This window comes from Eschrichtius robustus, chromosome 16 (assembly GCF_028021215.1).
Source record: "Eschrichtius robustus isolate mEscRob2 chromosome 16, mEscRob2.pri, whole genome shotgun sequence".
Taxonomy (NCBI): Eukaryota; Metazoa; Chordata; class Mammalia; order Artiodactyla; family Eschrichtiidae; genus Eschrichtius; species Eschrichtius robustus.
In genome coordinates, this window is record NC_090839.1 from 49,442,990 (window position 1) to 49,464,164 (window position 21,175).

Consider the following 21,175-nt stretch of genomic DNA (forward strand, 5'->3'; position numbering starts at 1 on the left):
GATTCATAAAATAGGAGAAAAAGCAATACTCATAAAGATACACAAGAGATGGACCTTCCAAAAATAATATAAACCAAGTACAGTCAGATTTGATCAAGGAAAAAAGAAAGAGAAACATATAAGTTAGCAATGAGAAAATGTTACATAATCACCAACAGAGCGAGTTAAAATTTTAAATGCAATGCATAATTCTGTTCATTTAAAAAATCTTTATGAAACTGACATTTCTCTGGGAAAACAAATTACCTACACAGAAGAGTAGCAATGGAAGAAACTGAAAAGTTTGTCCAAAATAATCTTCAAGAAACTAAAGGCCAGGCAGTACTACAAAGTGTTCTTTCAAATTTTAAAGTTACAGATCATTCCCTGCTTCATAAAATATTCTAGAATGTAGAAAAACATGGAAATCATCAATTTGTTCTGTAAAGCAAGTGTAATGGTAACACCAAATCCTGACAAAGAAGCTATATGTCACTATGTCATGAATATAAGAGCAAAAATTCTATAGAAAATATGAACAAATCAAATCTAACATCATTTTAAAAGAAAAAATATATTATGGCTATCTAGGGTTTATTTCAGGAGCAGCTTAATATGGATATTTACTTACATCATGGTACGTTAAACACTTCAATAAATGTTAACAAGGCATTTGACTACCTGCAACATTCATGGCTGATTTTTTATTGAAAATCCTTAGAAAACTAGAAATAAAAGGAAACTTCCATAGCATAATGAAAAATAACTAGATTAACCAACAGCCAACACTAAAAAACTATTCAACTACAGCATGAATCTTAAAAATTCCCTATAATAGCAAATAATTATTTTTATTATTACTTACATAGCTTAACATTTAAGAATAAAATATAAAGAATAAAATTAAGAAGAAATTATAAAGAAAAAATATTGCCAAAAAACATATAAAAATAAAACAATAGCAACGATAAGTAATTAATACCAGAATAACTTTCAGAAATAAATGTAAGAAAGAGACAGGGAAATAATCATGAATCTTGACAGGTTTTTTTTTAAAGCCTTGATTGAATAAAGAAGCACACTATGAATGAGATGAATCAATGCCATAAAATGCCATATTTCCACAATTTTTTTTATACATTTGTCAAAACCTAGAGAAATTTGGACAAAATTTAACAGAGAGTCTAAAGTTCACCCAGAAGGATAAACGAGTGATAATGGCAAATGATTTTTTTCCCCCAAACAAGAGGCAAGGAGTCTTGCCCTATCAGATAATTAACATGTGAATAAACTACAACAATTAATGGGAAAATAGAACCAAACAGACATCACAAAAACTGCTTCTGGTACATAAGAGAATAAGCATGGAATAAAGGGGGCACCACAGATGTGTGGGTAAAGGAAGTATTATTCAATAAACAATTTGACTGTTAAACCTGTTAATATGTTTAAATCTCCATCTCCTGCTAAGATAAATTTCAAATAAAGGGTTAATTTTTTTTTTAATTAAACCATAAAAATAGGGGGGAAGACATAAAGGATTATGTGATATAAATATATAATTGAGGGAATTCCCTGGTGGTGCAGTGGTTAAGAATCCGCCTGCCAATGCAGGGGACACGGGTTCGAGCCCTGGTCCAGGAAGATCCCACATGTCACGGAGCAACTAAGCCCGTGCACCACAACTACTGAGCCTGCGCTCTACAACCTGTGAGCCACAACTACTGAGCCCGCGTGCCACAACTACTGAAGCCCACGTGCCACAACTACTGAAGCCTGCATGCCTAGAGCCCATGCTCCGCAACAAGAGAAGCCATCGCAGTGAGAAGCCCACGCACCACAACGAAGAGTAGCCCCCTCTCGCTGCAACTAGAGAAAGCCCGCGCACAGCAACGAAGACCCAACACAGCCAAAAATAAAAATAAATTAAATAAATAAATTTATTTTAAAAATACATATATATATAATTGAGATCCTGGATCTGAGAACAAAACAATGAAAAAAACACAAGGGAAAAGAGAGAGTATTTTGACTAGATAAAAATAATTTCTTCTGTATACCAAAAATCCAGGCAAAACTTATGAGATAGGATAAAAGATTTATATACAGAATATATAAAGAACTCAAACAAATCACTAAGAAAAACACAGTTATCCCACTAGGAAAAAAAATGGAGAACTGACAGGAACAAATTTTTCTCACAAGGAAAAACATATAAATGACCAATAATGATCTTTAAAAATATTCAGTTTTACTAGTAAAGAAGGAAGGCAAACTAAAGCAATGAGATACTGTCTCTCTGCAATCAAACTGAATTTAAAATACATAAAATAACCATAATAATTCTGGCAGAGAACACTAAATTGAGCACTCTCAAATAGTGCTGTTGGAATTTCTAATTCGTTCAAATTCCTGGAAAGTTATACAGCGGTGTGTGTTAGCCTTTACAACAGGCACGCACTTTGACACTGAAACAGCACTTCTAGGAATCCCACCTAAAGAATCTGTCAGAGATGATCAAAGACTTCAGGATAAGAATATGCATCACAGTGAGGACATGGAAAATACTTAAATATCTCAAAGCGAGGCCTAAAAAACAAATTCTGATATAATCAGAGGGTACAATGTCATAGTTAAAACCATGAGATGGGGAATCAAACAGCCTGAGTTCAAATCCTACTTGGCCACATAGAAACTTTGTGAGCTTGAGCAACTGACTTAAACTCTTTGTGCCTTACTTTTCTTTGCATGTAAAATGGAGATAATAATTGTACCTACTCCACTGGTACAGGTAAAGCACTTAGAACAGTGCCCCAAACATTGAACAGTGTTCAATAAATGTCACTTAATATGTAATAAGTATTATATATACATACATATATTTATATGTAATAAATATATAATGTATAATAAATGTCACATAATACTAAGAAATATTGTGATTTTTAATAATATTATGCAGACATTAAAAATTAAGTTTAAAGTTTGATGCCACAGACAAATGTTTATGATAAGTTAAAACGCAGACTCCATCAACACTACACAACCTCTTCCAGAAAATAAAAGAGAAGGAAATACCTCCTATTCCATCGTATGGGCCCAGCAAAACCAGATAAAGATAGTACAAGAAAAGAAAACTAGGACTAATATCCTGGGTGATCATAGATGCAAAAGTCCTCAAGAAAATATGATCAATTCAAATCCAGGAAGATATACCATGAAAAACACACCCTTATCACCATATTAACCGTCTAAAGAAGAAAAACCATGGATCCAACCATTTAATGCAGAAAAAGCATGTGATGAACTTCGATATCCACCTCTGATAAAAATTCTCAACAAACTAGGACTCCAGTGTCAAAACATTACATACTGTAGAATTCCATTTGTATGACATTCTAAAAACTATAGTGAACAGAAAACTAGGGGTTTAGGGATGGGGGAGGGTGTGATTACAAAGGGATAGTTTGAGGGAGTTTTGAGGGGTGATATTTCTGTTCCGCATCCTGTCAGTCAGTTCCACGATATGTTAGTTGCTTTTAATTTTAAAAGCAGGATTCAAGACACTATATACAGTATTACATCAATTTTAAAATATGTAAGGGAGGAAGTATACCACAATGTTGGAAAACACTGAAACTGACCTGTCCTCATGCCCAGATTTATCAAAAGTAGGTTCAATGAGTTTTCTTTCTGCACATACCCCAACAAACATTTGTGATTTCAAATGACCAAACCATAAAATCCCACACAGCAGGTCATTACTATCAGATTTTCAAAGCCAGGGTTGTTAAGGTCCTAGGAAACTTTGTTTTCTTTGGAACTCATGTTCAGATCACAGACTAGAATTATAACATCAGGGATGAAAATAGTTGAAATCTTGTAAACTCAAAGACCCCTAACAAGAAAAATCAATGGACACTAATTTCCAAAACGACCAATCATTCTCACGGCTATATGAGGTGACTACCCAGGTAGAAGGTAAGCCAAAATGTTAACTTCCTCCTAAAGCAAGCTAAGAGTGTCCCGAGAACCAATATTTCTGAATAAACAAGTCTCTTATTTGCTACAGGAAGTAGCTCACTCAAAAATTCCCTAATTTTCCCCATTTAGTGACCACACTGCATGCCATATAATTCCCAGCAAAATGCCAGCACTTCAAAAACATTTCTGAATTTGAAATAATTTCACCCAGGCTATCTGCATTAAATATACTTCTGAGCTGACCTTTCTGCTATTTTTTTCTTAAGTATTTACTAAGCAACGAGTCAGAAAACCAGGGTTCTGGCACCAATTTAAATTCTCTTTCACATGAGTTTCCTCAAACATAAAATCAGATCTTAAAATACAAGGTCCCCAAGATCTCCATCTCCAATATTCTATAACAGCCAACAAATAATGGTGAAAGCAGTGTTTCAAAGAGCATCTAAACTACTTGGAGGAACAAAGTACTTGAGTGAACTATTTTCACAGAGCATTCATTCGGAAATATTGTGCAAATGACAGAAAAAAATTATTCATCAATGAAACTGTTAGCTAGCCTCAAACTGCAGGGATTGAGAACCACCCCCCAACGTCCGTCCTAACTTCACTAATGCAAACTGACCTTCCTTACACTTGTCTCCCCTCCCAAAACTTACAAGCAGTCTTTGGAGTAGAATAACATTACTGGTGGTGGAATTTCCCTTAATTCTTTCTTTTTTTTTTTTTTTTTTTTAAATTACTATTTATTTATTTATTTATTTTTGGCTGTGTTGGGTCTTCGTTTCTGTGCGAGGGCTTTCTCTAGTTGCGGCAAGCGGGGGCCACTCTTCATCGCGGTGCGCGGGCCTCTCACTATCACGGCCTCTCCTGTTGCGGAGCACAGGCTCCAGACGCGCAGGCTCAGCAATTGTGACTCACGGGCCCAGTTGCTCCGCGGCATGTGGGATCTTCCCAGACCAGGGCTCGAACCCGTATCCCCTGCATTGGCAGGCAGACTCTCAACCACTGCGCCACCAGGGAGCCCAATTCTTTCTTTTTTTAACATCTTTATTGGAGCATAATTGCTTTACAATGGTGTGTTAGGTTCTGCTGTATAACAAAGTGAATCAGCTATACATAAATATATAGCCCCATATCTCCTCCCTCTTGCATCTCCCTCCCACCCTCCCTATGCCACCCCTCTAGGTGGTCACAAAACACAGAGCTGATCTCCCTGTGCTGTGCGGCTGCTTCCCACTAGCTACCTATTTTTACATTTGGTAGTGTATATATGTCCATGACACTCTCTCACTTCGTCCCAGCTTACCCCTCCCCCTCCCTGTGTCCTCAAGCCCATTCTCTACGTCTGCGTCTTTATTCCTGTCCTGCCCCTAGGTTCTTCAGAACCATTTTATTTTTTTTAGATTCCACATACAAGTGTTAGCATACGGTATTTGTTTTTCTCTTTCTGACTTAACTTCACTCTGTATGACAGACTCTAGGTCCATCCACCTCACTACAAATAACTCAATTTCGTTTCTTTTTATGGCTGAGTAATATTCCATTGTATGTATGTGCCGCCTCTTCTTAATCCATTCATCTGTTGATGGACACGTAGGTTGCTTCCACGTCCTGGCTATTGTAAATAGAGATGCAGTGAACATCGTGGTACACGATTCTTTTTGAATTATGGTTTTCTCAGGGTATATGCCCAGTAGTGGGATTGCTGGGTCGTATGGTAGTTCTATTTTTAGTTTTTTAAGGAACCTCCATACTGTTCTCCATAGTGGCTGTATCAATTTACATTCCCACCAACAGTGCAAGAGAGTTCCCTTTTCTCCACACCCTCTCCAGCACTTCTTGTTTGTAGATTTTTTAATGATGGCCATTCTGACTGGTGTGAGATGATACCTCACTGTAGTTTTGATTTGCATTTCTCTAATGATTAGTGATGTTGAGCATCCTTTCATGTGTTTGCTGGCAATCTGTATATCTCCTTTGGAGAAATGTCTATTTAGATCTTCTGCCCAGTTTTGGATTCGGTTGTTTGGTTTTTTGATATTGAGCTGTATGAGCTGCCTGTATATTTTGGAGATTAATCCTTTGTCAGTTGCTTCATTGCAAATATTTTCTCCCATTCTGAGGGTTGTCTTTTTGGCATGTTTATGGTTTCCTTTGCTGTGCAAAAGCTTTTAAGTTTCATTAGGCCTCATTTTTTATTTTTGTTTTTATTTCCATTTCTCTAGGAGGTGGGTCAAAAAGGATCTTGCTGCGATGTATGCCATAGACTGTTCTGCCTATGTTTTCCTCTAAGAGTTTTATAGTGTCTGGCCTTACATTTAGGTCTTTAATCCATTTTGAGCTTATTTTTGTATATGGTGTTAGGGAGTGTTCTAATTTCATTCTTTTACATGTAGCTGTCCAGTTATCCCAGCACCACTTATTGAAGAGGCTGTCTTTTCTCCATTGTATATTCTTGCCTCCACTATCAAACATAAGGTGACCATATGCGTGTGGGTTTATCTCTGGGCTTTCTATCCTGTTCCATTGATCTATATTTCTGTTTTTGTGCCAGTACCATATTGTCTTGATTACTGTAGCTTTGTAGTATAGCCTGAAGTCAGGGAGTCTGATTCCTCCAGCTCCGTTTTTCTTTCTCAAGATTGCTTTGGCTATTCGGGGTCTTCTGTGTTTCCATACAAACTGGGAAATTTTTTGTTCTAGTTCTGTGAAAAATGCCAGTGGTAGTTTGATAGGGATTGCATTGAATCTGTAGATTGCTTTGAGTAGTATAGTCATTTTCACAATGTTCATTCTTCCAATCCAAGAACATAGTATATCTCTCCGTCTGTTTGTATCATCTTTATTTTCTTTCATCAGTGTCTTAACAGTTTTCTGCATACAGGTCTTTTGTCTCCATAGGTAGGTTTATTCCTAGGTATTTTATTCTTTTTGTTGCAATGATAAATGGGAGCGTTTCCTTAATTTCTCTTTCAGAATTTTCATCATTAGTGTATAGGAATGCAAGAGATTTCTGTACATTAATTTTATATCTTGCTACTTTACCAAATTCATTGATTTGCTCTAGTAGTTTTCTGGTGGCATATTTGGGATTCTCTATGTATAGGATCACGTCATCTGCAAACAGTGACAGTTTTACTTCTTCTTTTCTGATTTGAATTCCTTTTATTGCTTTTTCTTCTCTGATTGCTGTGGCTAAAACTTCCAAAACTATGTCGAATAATAGTGGTGATAGTGGGCAACCTTGTCTTCTTCCTGATATTAGTGGAAATGGTTTCAGTTTTTCACCACTGAGAACGATGTTGGCTGTGGGTTTGTCATATATGGCCTGTATTATGTTGAGGTAAGTGCCCTCTATACCTACTTTCTGGAGAGTTTTTATCATAAATGGGTGTTGAATTTTGCCAAAAGCTTTTTCTGCATCTACTGAGATGATCATATAGTTTTTATCCTTCATTTTGTTAAGATGGTTTATCACATTGATTGATTTGCATATATTGAAGAATCCTTGCATTCCTGGGATAAAGCCCACTTGATCATGGTGTATGATCCTTTTAATGTGCTGTTGGATTCTGTCTGCTAGTATTTTGTTGAGGATTTTTGCATCTGTGTTCATCAGTGATATTGGTCTGTATTTTTCTTTTTTTGTGACATCTTTGTCTGGTTTTGGTCTCAGGGTGATGGTGGCCTTGTAGAATGAGTTTGGGAGTGTTCCTCCCTCTGCTATATTTTGGAAGAGTTTGAGAAGGATAGGTGTTAGCTCTTCTCTAAATGTTGGACAGAATTCGCCTGTGAATCCATCTGGTCCTGGACTTTTGTTTGTTGGAAGATTTTTAATCCCAGTTTAAATTTCAGTGCTTGTGATTGGTCTGTTTATATTTTCTATTTCTTCCTGGTTGAGCCTCAGGAGGTTGTGCTTTTCTAAGAATTTGTCCATTTCTTCCAGGTTGTCCATTTCATTGGCATAGAGTTGACTGTAGTAATCTCTCTGATCCTTTGTATTTTTGACTGTCAGTTGTTACTTTTTCATTTCTAATTCTATTGATTTTTCTCCCTTTTTTTCTTGATGAGTCTGGCTAATGGTTTATCAATTTTGTTTATCTTCTCAAAGAACCAGCTTTTAGTTTTATTGATCTTAGCTATTGTTTCTGTCATTTCTTTTTCATTTATTTCTGAACTGATATTTATGATTTCCTTCCTTCTGCTAACTTTGGTGGTTTTTTGTTCTTCTTTCTCTAATTGCTTTAGGTGTAAGTTAGGTTGTTTATTTGAGATGTTTCTTGTTTCTTGAGGTAGGATTGTATTGCTATAAACTTCCCTCTTAGAACTGCTTTTGCTGCAACCCATAGATTTTGGGTTGTCGTGTTTTCATTGTAATTTGTTTCTAGGTATTTTCTGATTTCCTCTTTGATTTCTTCAGTGATCTCTTGGTTATTTAGTAGTGTATTATTTAGCCTCCATGTCTTCGTATTTTTTACAGATTTTTTCCTGTAATTGATATCCAGTCTCATAGCATTGTGGTCGGAAAAGATACTTGATATGATTTCAATTTTCTTAAATTTACCAAGGCTTGATTTGTGACCCAAGATGTGATCTATCCTGGAGAATGTTCTATGTGCACTTGGGAAGAAAGTGTAATCTGCTGTTTCCGGATGGAATGTCCTATAAATATCAATTAAGTCCATCTTGTTTAATGTATGATTTAAAGCTTCTGTTTCCTTATTTATTTTCATTTTGGATGATCTGTCCATTGGTGAAAGTGGGGTGCTAAAGTCCCCTACTATGATTGTGTTACGGTCGATTTCCCCCTTTATGGCTCTTAGCATTTGCCTTATGTATTGAGGTGCTCCTATGTTGGGTGCATAAATATTTACAATTGCTATATCTTTTTCTTGGATGGATCCCTTGATCATTATGTAGTGTCCTTCTTTGTCTCTTGTTATAGTCTTTATTTTAAAGTCTAATTTGTCTGATATGAGAATTACTACTCCACCTTTCTTTTGATTTCTATTTGCATGGAATATGTTTTTCCTTCCCCTCACTTTCAGTCTGTATGTGTCCCTAGGTCTGAAGTGGGTCTCTTGTAGACAGCATATATATGGGTCTTGTTTTTGTATCCATTCAGCCAGTCTATGTCTTTTGGTTGGAGCATTTAATCCATTTACATTTAAGGTAATTATCGATATGTATGTTCCTATTACCATTTTCTTTATTGTTTTGGGTTTATTATTGTAGGTCTCTTCCTTGTCTTGTGTTTCCTGCCTAGAGTAGTTCCTTTAGCATTTGTTGTAAAGGTGGTTTGGTGGTGCTGAATTCTCTTAGCTTTTGCTTGTCTATAAAGGTTTTAATTCCTCCGTCGAATCTGAGTGAGATCCTTGCTGGGTAGAGTAATCTTGGTTGTAGTTTCTTCCCTTTCATCACTTTAAATATGTCCTGCCACACCCTTCTGGCTGGCAGAGTTTCTGCTGAAAGATCACCTGTTAACCTTATGGGGATTCCCTTGTATGTTATTTGTTGCTTTTCCCTTGCTGCTTTTAATATTTTTTCTTTGTATTTAATTTTTGATAGTTTGATTAATATGTGTCTTGGTGTGTTTCTCCTTATATTTATCCTGTATGGGACTCTGTGCCTCCTGGACTTGATTGACTATTTCCTTTCCCATATTAGGGAAGTTTTCAACTATAATCTCTTCAAATATTTTCTCAGTCCCTTTCTTTTTCTCTTCTTCTTCTGGGACCCCTAGAATTCGAATGTTGGTGCATTTAATGTTGTCCCAGAGGTCTCTGAGACTGTCCTCAATTCTTTTCATTCTATTTTCTTTATTCTGCTCTGCGGTGGTTATTTCCGCTATTTTATCTTCCAGGTCACTTATCCGTTCTTCTGCCTCAGTTATTCTGCTATTGATTCCTTCTAGAGAATTTTAAATTTCATTTATTGTGTTGTTCATCATTGTTTGCTCTTTAGTTCTTCTAGGTCCTTGTTAAACTTTTCTTGTATTTTCTCCATTCTATTTCCAAGATTTTGGATCATCTTTACTATCATTACTCTGAATTCTTTTTCAGGTAGACTGCCTATTTCCTCTTCATTTGTTTGGTCTGCTGGGTTTTTACCTTGCTCCTTTATCTGCTGTGTATTTTTCTAGCTTCTCATTTTGCTTAACTTACTGTGTTTGGGGTTTCCTTTCTGCAGGCTGCAGGTTCATAGTTCCCGTTGTTTTTGGTGTCTGACCCCAGTGGGTGAGGTTGGTTCAGTGGGTTGTGTAGGCTTCCTGGTGGAGGAGACTGGTGCCTGTGTTCTGGTGGATGAGGCTGGATCTTGTCTTTCTGGTGGGCAGGACCACGTCCAGTGGTGTGTTTTGGGGTGTCTGTGAACTTATTATTATTTTAGGCAGCCTCTCTGCTAATGGGTGGGGTTGTGTTCCTGTCTTGCTAGTTGTTTGGCATAGGATGTCCAGCACTGTAGCTTGCTGGTCATTGAGTGGAGCTGGGTCTTAGTGTTGAGATGGAGATCTCTGAGAGAGCGTTCAGCCTTTGATATTACGTGGGGCCAGGAGGTCTCTGGTGAACCAATGTCCTGAATTCGGCTCTCCCACCTCAGCGGCTCAGGCCTGACACCAGGCTGGAGCTCCAAGACTCTGTCAGCCACACGGCCAGGTACGTGGGGAGTTTCTTGCCTTTGGGGAAGTCTGAGGTCTTCTGCCAGCGTTCAGTAGGTGTTCTGTAGGAACTATTCCACATGTAGATGTATTTCTGATGTATTTGTGGGGAGAAAGGTGATCTTCACATCTTACTCCTCTGCCATCTTCAAGCTCTCCCTTAATTCTTAAAGTTATAATTTTCTAATTAGCTTTATTTTTGGAGTAGGTGATAGGAGTTACTTAACATGACTGTTCCTTTTGTACAAAAAGGTACATGGAGTGTGTGTGGTTATAAAAGGGCAACACAAGTTATCCTCGTGATGTTGAATCAGTCCAGTATTTTGACTGGGTTGGTTACAGGAACCTACACAGGTGATAAAACTGGATAGAATGTAATACACACACACACACGTGCGCGCGTGCACGCACACATGCGCTGGAAAAAGAAACGGGAAATCTGAATAAGGTTCGTGGGTTGCATCACTGTTGCTACTCTGGTTATGACATTATACTCAAGTTTTGCAAGAATGTTACCATCGGAGGAAACATACAAGGGATCTCTCTGTATTCTCTCTTACAACTGCAGTGAGTCTACAATTATCCCAATACAAAAAATTCAATTAATAAAAAAGGATATGGTAAAAAACTATGCCTTCCCCCTACCCTGACCATTAGCCATGCCAGGAGGCAACAATTCTTACCAGTTTCAGGTGCATAGGAGTTAAAAGAAAGAAAAAGAGGAGGGCAGGAAGGGAGGAGGGGAGGGAGGGAGGGAGACTTCAAGCAGCTTGGGATGGTCCTGCAATGTATCAAAATAAATTGTCAGCTCTTTCATACTCACAATTGCCCTTGAGTATAGGAGTGTTTCTGCTGAACAGCCCCCTACATACACACAACCCCCACTTCATCTCCACTGGATTCCCGGAAGTAACCAGGTCTTTGCCCACAGGACAGGGCACTGGGTGACCCTCCTCTGGAAATCTCACCACCCCATGATAAAGATCTAAAACTAGAGAAAGGAGCATTGCCCAGTGACATGGCCGGGTCAGATCACCTTACAGAGGCACCATCAGCAGACCCTCCTATGTGCACAGTTCCCAATCCTCTTGTTAATGGCCTCACTTAAATATGAGTAGAGGCCAAAGATCCCTTGACATAAGAAGAAAGCACGTAATATGAAAAATAACAACAAACAGACAACAGCAACTTGGAGAAAGAGAGTCCATACAAAGAAAAGAAAACCTCGAAGACTACTATTAATATACTTTGGGATATAAGAAATTATACTGTATTGATGAGGCAGAACAGGATGGTATTAAAAATAATTTTAAGAGGAAAAAGGAGCTCTTGGAAGTTAAAAATATGACAGCAGAAATCAAAAGCTCAGCATAAGAATTAGAAAATATGGCTAAGAAAGCCTAAAGAAATTTGAGTAAAAGGATGAGAAAAAAACAGGAGAGAAGAGATAAGAAAATCAGAAGATCAATGCAGGAAGTCAAACACCCAAATAATAAGTAATCCAGAAAGAGTAAAGAGAGGATTTAGGATGGAGGAAATAACAAAAGACAGGTTCCCAGACCTGCAGGACATAAGTTTCCAGATTAAAAGAACCAGGCAAGTGTACCCAGGAAAATGCATGAAAACAGAACCTCAACAGTCATCTAATTGTGATATGACTGAACATCAGGAACAAAGCAAAGAGCACACATGCTTTTAGAGAGGAAAAAACCGGTTTCATACAAAACAATTAAAAACTGGGACAGCGTCAGACTTCTCAGAAGCAACACCAGAGGCTGGAAGAGCCATGCCTTCAAAATTCTAAAGAAAATGTGCTCCAACCGAAACCCCTGATGCAGCCTAAAGATCTTCTAAGTGTGGGGGTAGAATTAATATATTTTCAAGCCCACAATGTCTCAAACCTTTGTTTTGTTATTTCCACACCCCCTGTCTTAGGAGGCACCATGAGTGTGTGATCCCAAAACTGCATACCAAAAATGAAGGAATAAACCAAGAAAGACACATATGTGAGTTCCAGGAAAATTCCAATGCCCAGGCTACACCCTGGAGCATAACATCACAATCCCTGGGGTGGGGTGGGGGGGTAGGACCCAGGCGTGAGGTTTACAGTTCCCCGGTGATTACAACAGGCACAGAAGATTGAGACCCACAGAACTAACCAAAGGTACAATTTTCACCCTCATGCATAACCTCACAGACCTTTATCTGTAGCAACTACTTATAATCTTGACTTTCAATCATCAGCTATATTCCACCTAGATGTCCTACCAGTAATCGAAGTCAAAATGTCCAAAAATGCGTATTTCATGTTCTTTCTTAAAAATGGCACTAATAAAAAAAAACTAAAAACAGAGTAACCCTATGATCCAGCAATCCCACTCCTGGGCATATATCTGGAGAAAACACTAATTCGAAAAGATACATGCACCCCAATGTTCACTGCACCACTACTCACAATAGCCAAGACATGGAAGCAACCTAAATGTCCGTCAACAGATGAATAGATAAAGAAGGTGGTATATATCTACTGTGGAATATTACTCAGCCATAAGAAAGAATGAAATAATGCCATTTGCAGCACCATGGATGGACCTAGAGATTATCATACTAAGTGAAGTAAGCCAAACAGAGAAAGACAAATATCATTTAATATCACTTATGTGTGGAATCTAAAAAAATGATACAAATGAACTTATTTACAAAACAGAAACAGGCTCACAAACACAGAAAACAAACTTATGGTTATCAAAGGGGCAACGGGCTGGGGGAGGGATAAATTAGGAGTATGGGATTAACATATACAGACTACTATTTATAAAATAAACAATAAGGTCCTACTGTAATGCACATGGAACTATATTCAATATCTTGGAATAAACTATAATGGAAAAGAATCTGAAAAAGAATATATAAAAAAATGGCGCTGTGACTTCTTGATGTCCACTGTGACACCCTCTTTCTCCTGGTCGCCCACGCCCTTTGTTCTTAGGTCAAAATTCTGCTCAAGAAACCCGTTGGTTACTTCCTGTCCTTCACAAGTTCAGTTTCAGGTCACCAAAGTGAAAATAACTTCTGCTCAGGCCAAACAATGCAGAAGCACAAAGAGAAAAATGAAAAGAAAAATACAAAGTTGCAATGTGAAATTCCCCTGAACTAGGTCACTGATGAGCTGACTTTATTTGTTCCCCCTCTCCCAGCAGTGAAGAGTGACTGACAAGCAAGAATAGTGGCTGGATCTCACCATTTGAATAAGCAACTTGTATGGGTCTGGACAGCTCCAGAAATGACAAGGGCCCTTCCCCTGTTCCCTGGAACACTCAGCTAATCTCTACGCTCTAGATTCACAGGGTCAGGACCAACCTGCTCCACGGTCACAGACGGGTCCAGGCAAGCTGCCTTTCTATCCAAGTGCCAAATACCCCTGCACTGGCATTCTCATCCCACCTCTCCCCTTTCTACACATGGATCTCGTTAAAAGGCTGAGGCTTCATGGAGTGTCTGTGCCTAACACCTGATCAACCTGCTGCAGCCTCCCACCACGCTGGGTACCAATGTATTTACATCTTCACCGGCAGTAAATGAGAGAAGTGGTCTCCGTTGCACCTCTGCCAACACTTCATTTTCACTTTTGCAGGTCCGATATTGAAAAATGATAACGCATAATTTTAAAATTTAGATATCCCTGGTTTCTATCAAGGCTGAGGATTTTTACTTGTGTCTATTGGACATTTGCAATTTGTTTGGTTGGTTGGTTTTGCGACTTCCCTTCCCATTTCTTTTACCTATTTTTCTATAAGTTTGTTTTTGTCTTCCATTCTTCACCAACCTAATTCCTTTATTTTCCAGGTTCCAGCTTCTCCTGATCACCAACATCTCCTCCATGCCATGTCGTATTTCTCATTTGTGTTTCTCATAATTCTTGAAAATTAGTTGTTCAATGCCTCTCTTCCCACTAAAGTCTGAGCATCACGAGGATACTCTGGGTAACCGTCTCAGACACAGCTGTCACCCCAGCCACATGTTTACTGAGTGAAGGAGAGAAGGTCCCTGTACCTTACACCGGTCGGGTCTGGGGAGAAACTGCTGCTGTTAAGGGAGTTTCATAAGGGACCGTTTACAAAGGTGGGGGCAGGGTTGGGAAGACCAGTGAGGGAGGGTGAAGCCCCCAGGACTCACAACAATGAAGAGCGTCACCAGCCCAGGGATGAGGATGAAGAGAGAACAGCAGGTAGACTGAGACCCAACAAGAGGAGGAAGTCTGGAAGATGGCATCCAAGTCTGGGAAATCATGACTCCATGATTTAAACTGCCCAAAGGTACCCATCACCGCTTCACTCATAGAAAACCTTCTTCCACTGAATCCTCAATACTTGAAATTCTCAAATCCCACACGATGACACCATGTTTGAGACCACTGCAAACGAGAAACAAAAACCACTGCCAAATAAGCTCTACAGAAACTGAAGGCAGGAAAAGGCGAGAAAAACTCGAATTCCCTTCTTGGCAGGACTACCCATTTGCTCTGCGACTTCAGGGACATGTTCTGAACTCCCCGGACCTTAGTGCCCTCATTATAAAAGTCTGCATACTGTTATTTCTCCCTCTGAAATTATTTTGCTCAAGGAAGAGAAATCTCCTTAAGGAAAAAGAGCATTGCCAATTTCCTATCCTATAAGCCAACTTCCACCAGGCCTTGGAATCCTTAGCAAATGGCTGGTTTTGCAATTCTTTTGGCTTTGCCAACCCTCCAGGGTAAAAAAAAAAATCTTCCCACAAGGATTTAAGACTCACAAGGGGAGGAAATCTTTGAGAAAAATCTGGGTTGATGAGCAGCTAAGAAAAGCCAGGAGGAAGGAGACACATCTATATATGTTTAGGCAGAAAATAGAAAAGGTTGAAAAGGAATGTTTTTCTAAAATACTGCTTCTATGAAAGCAACCTTCTGTTACTCCTTTACTCCCGAGTCGACTGAAAAAGGCAGTGTGATTCCCATTTTCTATTCGAGTCCTCCTAGGCTGGGGCTAGGGATGCAGAGGCACGCAGCTCTGATGCAGGCAGGCTTGAATTCAAACCCTGCCTCTTAATGAAGTGTCTCTGATGGAGGTTCTCACCTTTCTCAGCTCAGGGTCAGTCCATGAAAAATGTGTAACAACACTGAATTTGCTGGATTGGAGGCAGAATTAGAAATCATGAAAATACAGTGTGCCTGTAAGTGGGCCTCTGACACACAGTCGCTAGGTTTTATCACAGGCACTGTCGCTCAGACATCAAAACAGCTTCCGTACTTAACAAATGCCTTTTGAGCACCTACTCTGGGTGGGGTGATGGGGTGACAAAGGTGAGGAAACGTCACAGGATCCCTGACCTCCTGGAGCTTAGACTCTGGTGAAGAGGAGATGGTACTCAAATCATAACCAAAGAAACACATAATCGCCAACAAAATGCTACAAAGGTAAAACAGAGTGTGTTCAGAGAGCAAACAGACCAGTGGGGGACCTGGTCTAGCCGGGAAGCTCTTGGGCCTGGAAGTGAAGGATGCAGGCTGAACTAGCTAGGGTGGTAACAGTGGGACCAGCAGGCGCTAGAGGTCTAGGGCCAGAAGTGTCCCCTTTCTGAGGAGCAGAAGAAAGGCCTGAGTGGTGATGCACGGACAGGGGAGGGCAGGGAGGGAAGAAACAGCTGGAGAGTCCAGCCAGGCCTCCCAGGAAGCCACAGGAGGGACCGAAAGGTCACGGTCAGGGTGCTCTGAGGGGCGGGAAGCCACAAAGCTAAACGTGAGCTCTCAGCTCTGCAACTGAAATGTGCAGCTCAAATCCCCACTGCAGCCGCTCTTCAAATATCATCTCTGGACCCAACCAGGTAAGGCGAGCAGCATGATTGGACGGTATTTCAACAGAAATTGTATACACACATATACATACACACACATACACACACATATACATACACATATATACATACACACACATACATACACACGTGTACATACACACATATAGACATACATGCATATATGCATACACACATATCCATACACACGCATACACATATATACATATACACGTGCATATATGTACACACGTGCATATACATAGGCACATATAAGCATACGTACACATATACCTACACATACATGCACACCACATACACGCATATACATACACACACGTATATATGTGTGTGTGTATATATGTATGTATTATTTGCCTCTTACCATCTTGGGGAATGTCTACAATCACTCCTAAGTTATCATCCCTTTAGATCCTGGTTTTCCAAAGATGGCCACAACAGTATCTCCCATCACATGTGCTCACCTTACCATGTATCCTGACAATCCTCCATGGAGTAAGTGGTGGCAGCAATGCCCCCTCTCCTTGAACTTGGGTTGACATCTGTCACTGCCCTAACCAACAGGAAATAGTGGCAGTGGTACTACGCAACACCTGAGGCTAACACATAAAAATGCCAGGCACGTCCACCTTGTTCTCCTCGACCCCAGCTGCCACACTCTGGGGAAGTTCAAACCAAGGCACGTGGAGAGGCCATATGGAGAGGCCACGCGTAGGTGTTCTGGTTGACAGCCCAGCTGAGGGTCCAGCCAACAACCCTCATCAACCCCAGACACGGGAGTGATGTTGCCTCCAAACGACTGCAGACCCAGCTGTCAAGTCCCCCAGGCCTTCAGTGTCTCCAGCTGAGGCCCCAGACATCATGGAACAGATGCATCCCCACTAGGCCCTGACCAAGTCCCTGACACAAAGTATCCTTGAGTAAAAACATGAAAGAGTCGTTTTACACCACTATTTGGGGGTGATCCGTTATGTAGCAACAGCAACTGGGCCAAAGAGTATCTCAAAGTTTATACGTATATACCTGTGTATGACTGTCCTTCTTCACTATTCACCACCCTAGGGACCTTTGGGAGGGGATGTCTCTTATTACTCCCAAGTTAGGACCTCTGGGCTTTGTCCACACCACTTATGGAAAAAGAGGACCAGGTTTCTTACTGCAAAGAAAAATTAAACACTTTTAAACCACTCAAAACATACAAAGTGATCCATTCACACTGCAAAACTATAAAAGAAAATCGCGTTAGCAAGTCTGACACCTTATTTCAACTGGCTCTGAAAACAGATCAAAACCAAGATCTTCATCAACAACAACTAAATAGGGCACTGAGGGCTCTTCTTTCCTTCTCCACCACTGGAGGCTCAAGTGTCTGCAGTTTCAAGGAGGCAACGCATAGAAAGGGGACTTAGCCCAGGGCCTGGCACTTAAGAGCCTGCCAAATTCCGGTTAATATTATTATTGCTTTTGCTGTTGTGAGAATTAACACTTTTCTTGATTCCAGCGCTAATTCTTCCTGACTTAAGCTTAACAATGCTCCTGTCCCATCTGAGCAGGAAAGAATCTATACTGAGTTTGGTTAGATGTCCTGAAAGGGATCTCCGATTCCATACAATTAGAAATGTTATACAAGATTATATAACATGACTTCCACACATCTCTATTCTGGTTTGGTAAAAGAACTGTCCTTTTTATTTAAAAAAAAGAAAAATCAATATGTGTTAGAAAAGAGTCTTCTGAGAAGTTACACTTAATCATTCATGGTTTTCAAGGTGAATAAATAAAAATATCACCTTTGATCATTATGAAGGTACCCTCCTATGTGGTTATATAAATATTACAAAGCTGCACCCAGATGGTGGCATGAATACCAGGGGACACAGGTGGGATCAAAGAGCCAGGTCACCTCGGGTTGGTTTCTTCCTCTGCTCCCCAACTGCTGTGTGACCTTAAGCGAATCACTTGGCCTCTCCAAGTCACGGTGTCTTTAAAACAAGGCTGAATTCCAAATATTTTAACCATACTGAAGGACCCTCGAGTACAGCATCCCCCAAGTTTCCGGGGTAAAAGTCATTATTCAGATGGTTAAGTATGCTGAATGGCAACCCCTCAAGCAAAATAATCACTTGCAGATTCACACACATTAATTAGTATCTTAAAAAATTATCCCGAAAAACCTGGGCCTTGCGAAATCTTGCTGTGCATCGTGTAATGAAATTATCAATATCTAGTGGAGGAAAAAGTGATCTGAGACAGAATTACAACTAGCATGCCATCCGCCGGCTCGATGGCACACGCTCCCCCCACTGACGTTCACTGTTATCTTCAGTTACTGGGCTGGGGGTCTTCTCAAGCACCACATTTATGGGAGGGGGTGGAGAGGGGTGGAGAGGCAGAAGGAGAATGTGGATGGGGACTTCCTGGCAGTCCAGTGGTTAGGACTCCGTGCTTCTACTGCAGGGGGCACGGGTTCGATCCCTGGTCGGGGAACTAAGATCCCGCATGCTGAGCACATGGTGCAGCCAAAAAAAATTAAATTAAATTAAAAAAAAAAAAAAAGAAGAATGTGGATGGAAGGAAGGAGAAGACAGATCAAGGGAAGGTATGGAGGAAAGGGCTGTGCATGAGTCCCTCACAGGAACATTTCTGTCCATCTCCAAATGACATCTAGTCACCAAGTTTCAAGCTTGCAGAGTGTCTGACACCCCCTCCCTCCGAACATCTCAGCTTTCCCAGGGCCCAGGCAGCCCCCTGCCACTGACGGACTTAACCATCTGGGTCACATCCTCTATCCAGAAAAACGTCTTTTGTAGCCTTGAAAGTGGTGGAACTCGATGGCTCGGAGAACCCCAACCTGCAGGAAAATGGCCGGCATGTAAGTGACTTGGAACTCCCTTTTCCAAAGGTGGCATGAAGTACGAACTGGCTTTGCACTCATCAAAACTGAGAAGATGAAAAGGGGGTTAATGAAAACCCTCTTTGTGAGAATCGGCCAGGAACTGCTTTTGGCAGGTCAGACTCTGCCCTTGGAGAGGTCGAGCCTCCCTCACCCGGCACGGTCCCCTTCCTGAAGTCAGTCCTCATGGCCAGAGAGTCTGGGATCCAGGAGAAGTGGAGAGAACCCGGGAGTCTCAAGGGCTCCACTGAAGACCAGGACGGGCTCTCTCCTTTTACCATATATGCTGAAGTCTGCTACGACCTGGACCAAGACCGACCATCTGCTTTCCCCGCCAGGCACGAGACAGTCAATTGGGGGAGGCCCCTTTTTTAATTGATAGCACCCTTAAAAATATTTGACCATCACTATCCAAATGCCTTCATTCTGCACTTCATAACACCTTGTATTGGAGCTCCGACTATCTTAACACCAAAGCCTGTATCTGGAACTGCTTTTCCTCACGACCATTTCCATGGCTGTTTTCCCAGGAACCGTGCCACTTGAATGGCCGGGACATAAAACCGTTTTACAACAGTTATTCTTCCAAGACTTTCCTCCGTTTCTTTGACAGCTGCACACCCAGGGTCCAAACTCTTTACCGTGGACAACTGTTCTGAGCACATTCCTCCACCAGGTCTATTTCAGCTCAAGAAAGGCCAAGGACAAAAATAAGACAAAAGTTGTGGATAAAGGGGGCTCCCACCGCAGGGCACCCTGAGAGTAGTGAACAGAATGAGGGACAGTCCAGCCTAATGGCTTCTTCCCCAACTGCAAGTCCACAAAAGGGATCCGTCTTCCCAGCGAGTGGTCCATGGAAGAGAACCAGTCCCAAACCCTAGCCGGGGGCCAGCACTTTTTTCCTGTCAGGAGTTGCCGGCACCTGTTCTGGAAAGGCGGGGATGGAGCTTCCTACCCAGTCCATCCCGCCTGAGAGGTTTTTGAGAACTAACTGTATGCTCACCAGTCAACCAGCCCTCCCTCCACAAGCCAAGGAGTGCACAGGTGGTCACGCGCACAGGAGCCCGAAGCTCACCAGGACAACTTTATTACTGGCCACGGGGCACTCGTTTAGGCGAACCGTCCCCGCCGCCGCCCCCAGTCCCTCCAGCTCGTGGCAGGAAGGGCAGAGCCGGGAGGCACAGGTGAGGGTTCCCAGGGCAGCCAGGCGCCCAGAGTGCCTGCCGCGGCCCCACCGCGTGGTCCTCGCCTCCGGGGCCCCCTCCGAGGGGCAGGGGGCGTCCTCGGCCCGGCACCCCCGCCCGCCGGCCCGGCCGCGGAGCCCCGCACCGCCGGAGCCGCAGCGCCCACTCGGGGCGGGCGGCGAGCACTCACCGTCGTGGTCCTGCATGCTCGACAGCGACCAGAGCAGCAGCGCCACCAGGGCCAGGAAGCCTATCTGGCTCAGCAGAAGGTCCCTCCGGCGGCTCCGGCGACGCTCGCGCTCCTCCTCGTCGGGCGACGGCATCCTCTTCGGGCGGCAGGGCAGCGGCCCCGGCTGGGGCCCCGGCGGGCGGCGGCCGCTCCGGTCGCGGGCGGCCGCGGCGGGCACGGCGGCTGGAGGCAGCTCCGCGCTCGGCGGCGGCGGCGCGTCCTCGCTGCGCTCCCGCCCGGCGGCCGCCGCCTCCTCTTCTTCCTCCTCACAGCCGCCGCGGGTCTCCCGGTCTTCGTCCTCGTCGTCGCTGTCGCTCAGTCCCTCCTCTTCCTCCTCCTCCTCCTCGTCGCCGCCGGCCCGCGCCGCAGCCTCCCGGCGCTCGGGGTCCCCGTCCTCCTCG

The 21,175-nt window shown here is 41.9% G+C and overlaps 1 protein-coding gene across 1 annotated transcript in view; it reads right to left on the minus strand.

Moving 5' to 3' along the window:
• The window catches only part of SLC24A3 (solute carrier family 24 member 3), a 470,391-nt gene extending 449,523 nt beyond the window's left edge, over positions 1 to 20,868 (minus strand). Inside the window, exon 1 of the mRNA XM_068566110.1 lies at positions 20,736 to 20,868. Coding sequence (XP_068422211.1) covers positions 20,736 to 20,868 — 133 coding nt within the window. The remainder of the gene's footprint in view (positions 1 to 20,735) is intronic.
• Between the last annotated feature and the right edge of the window lie 307 nt (positions 20,869 to 21,175).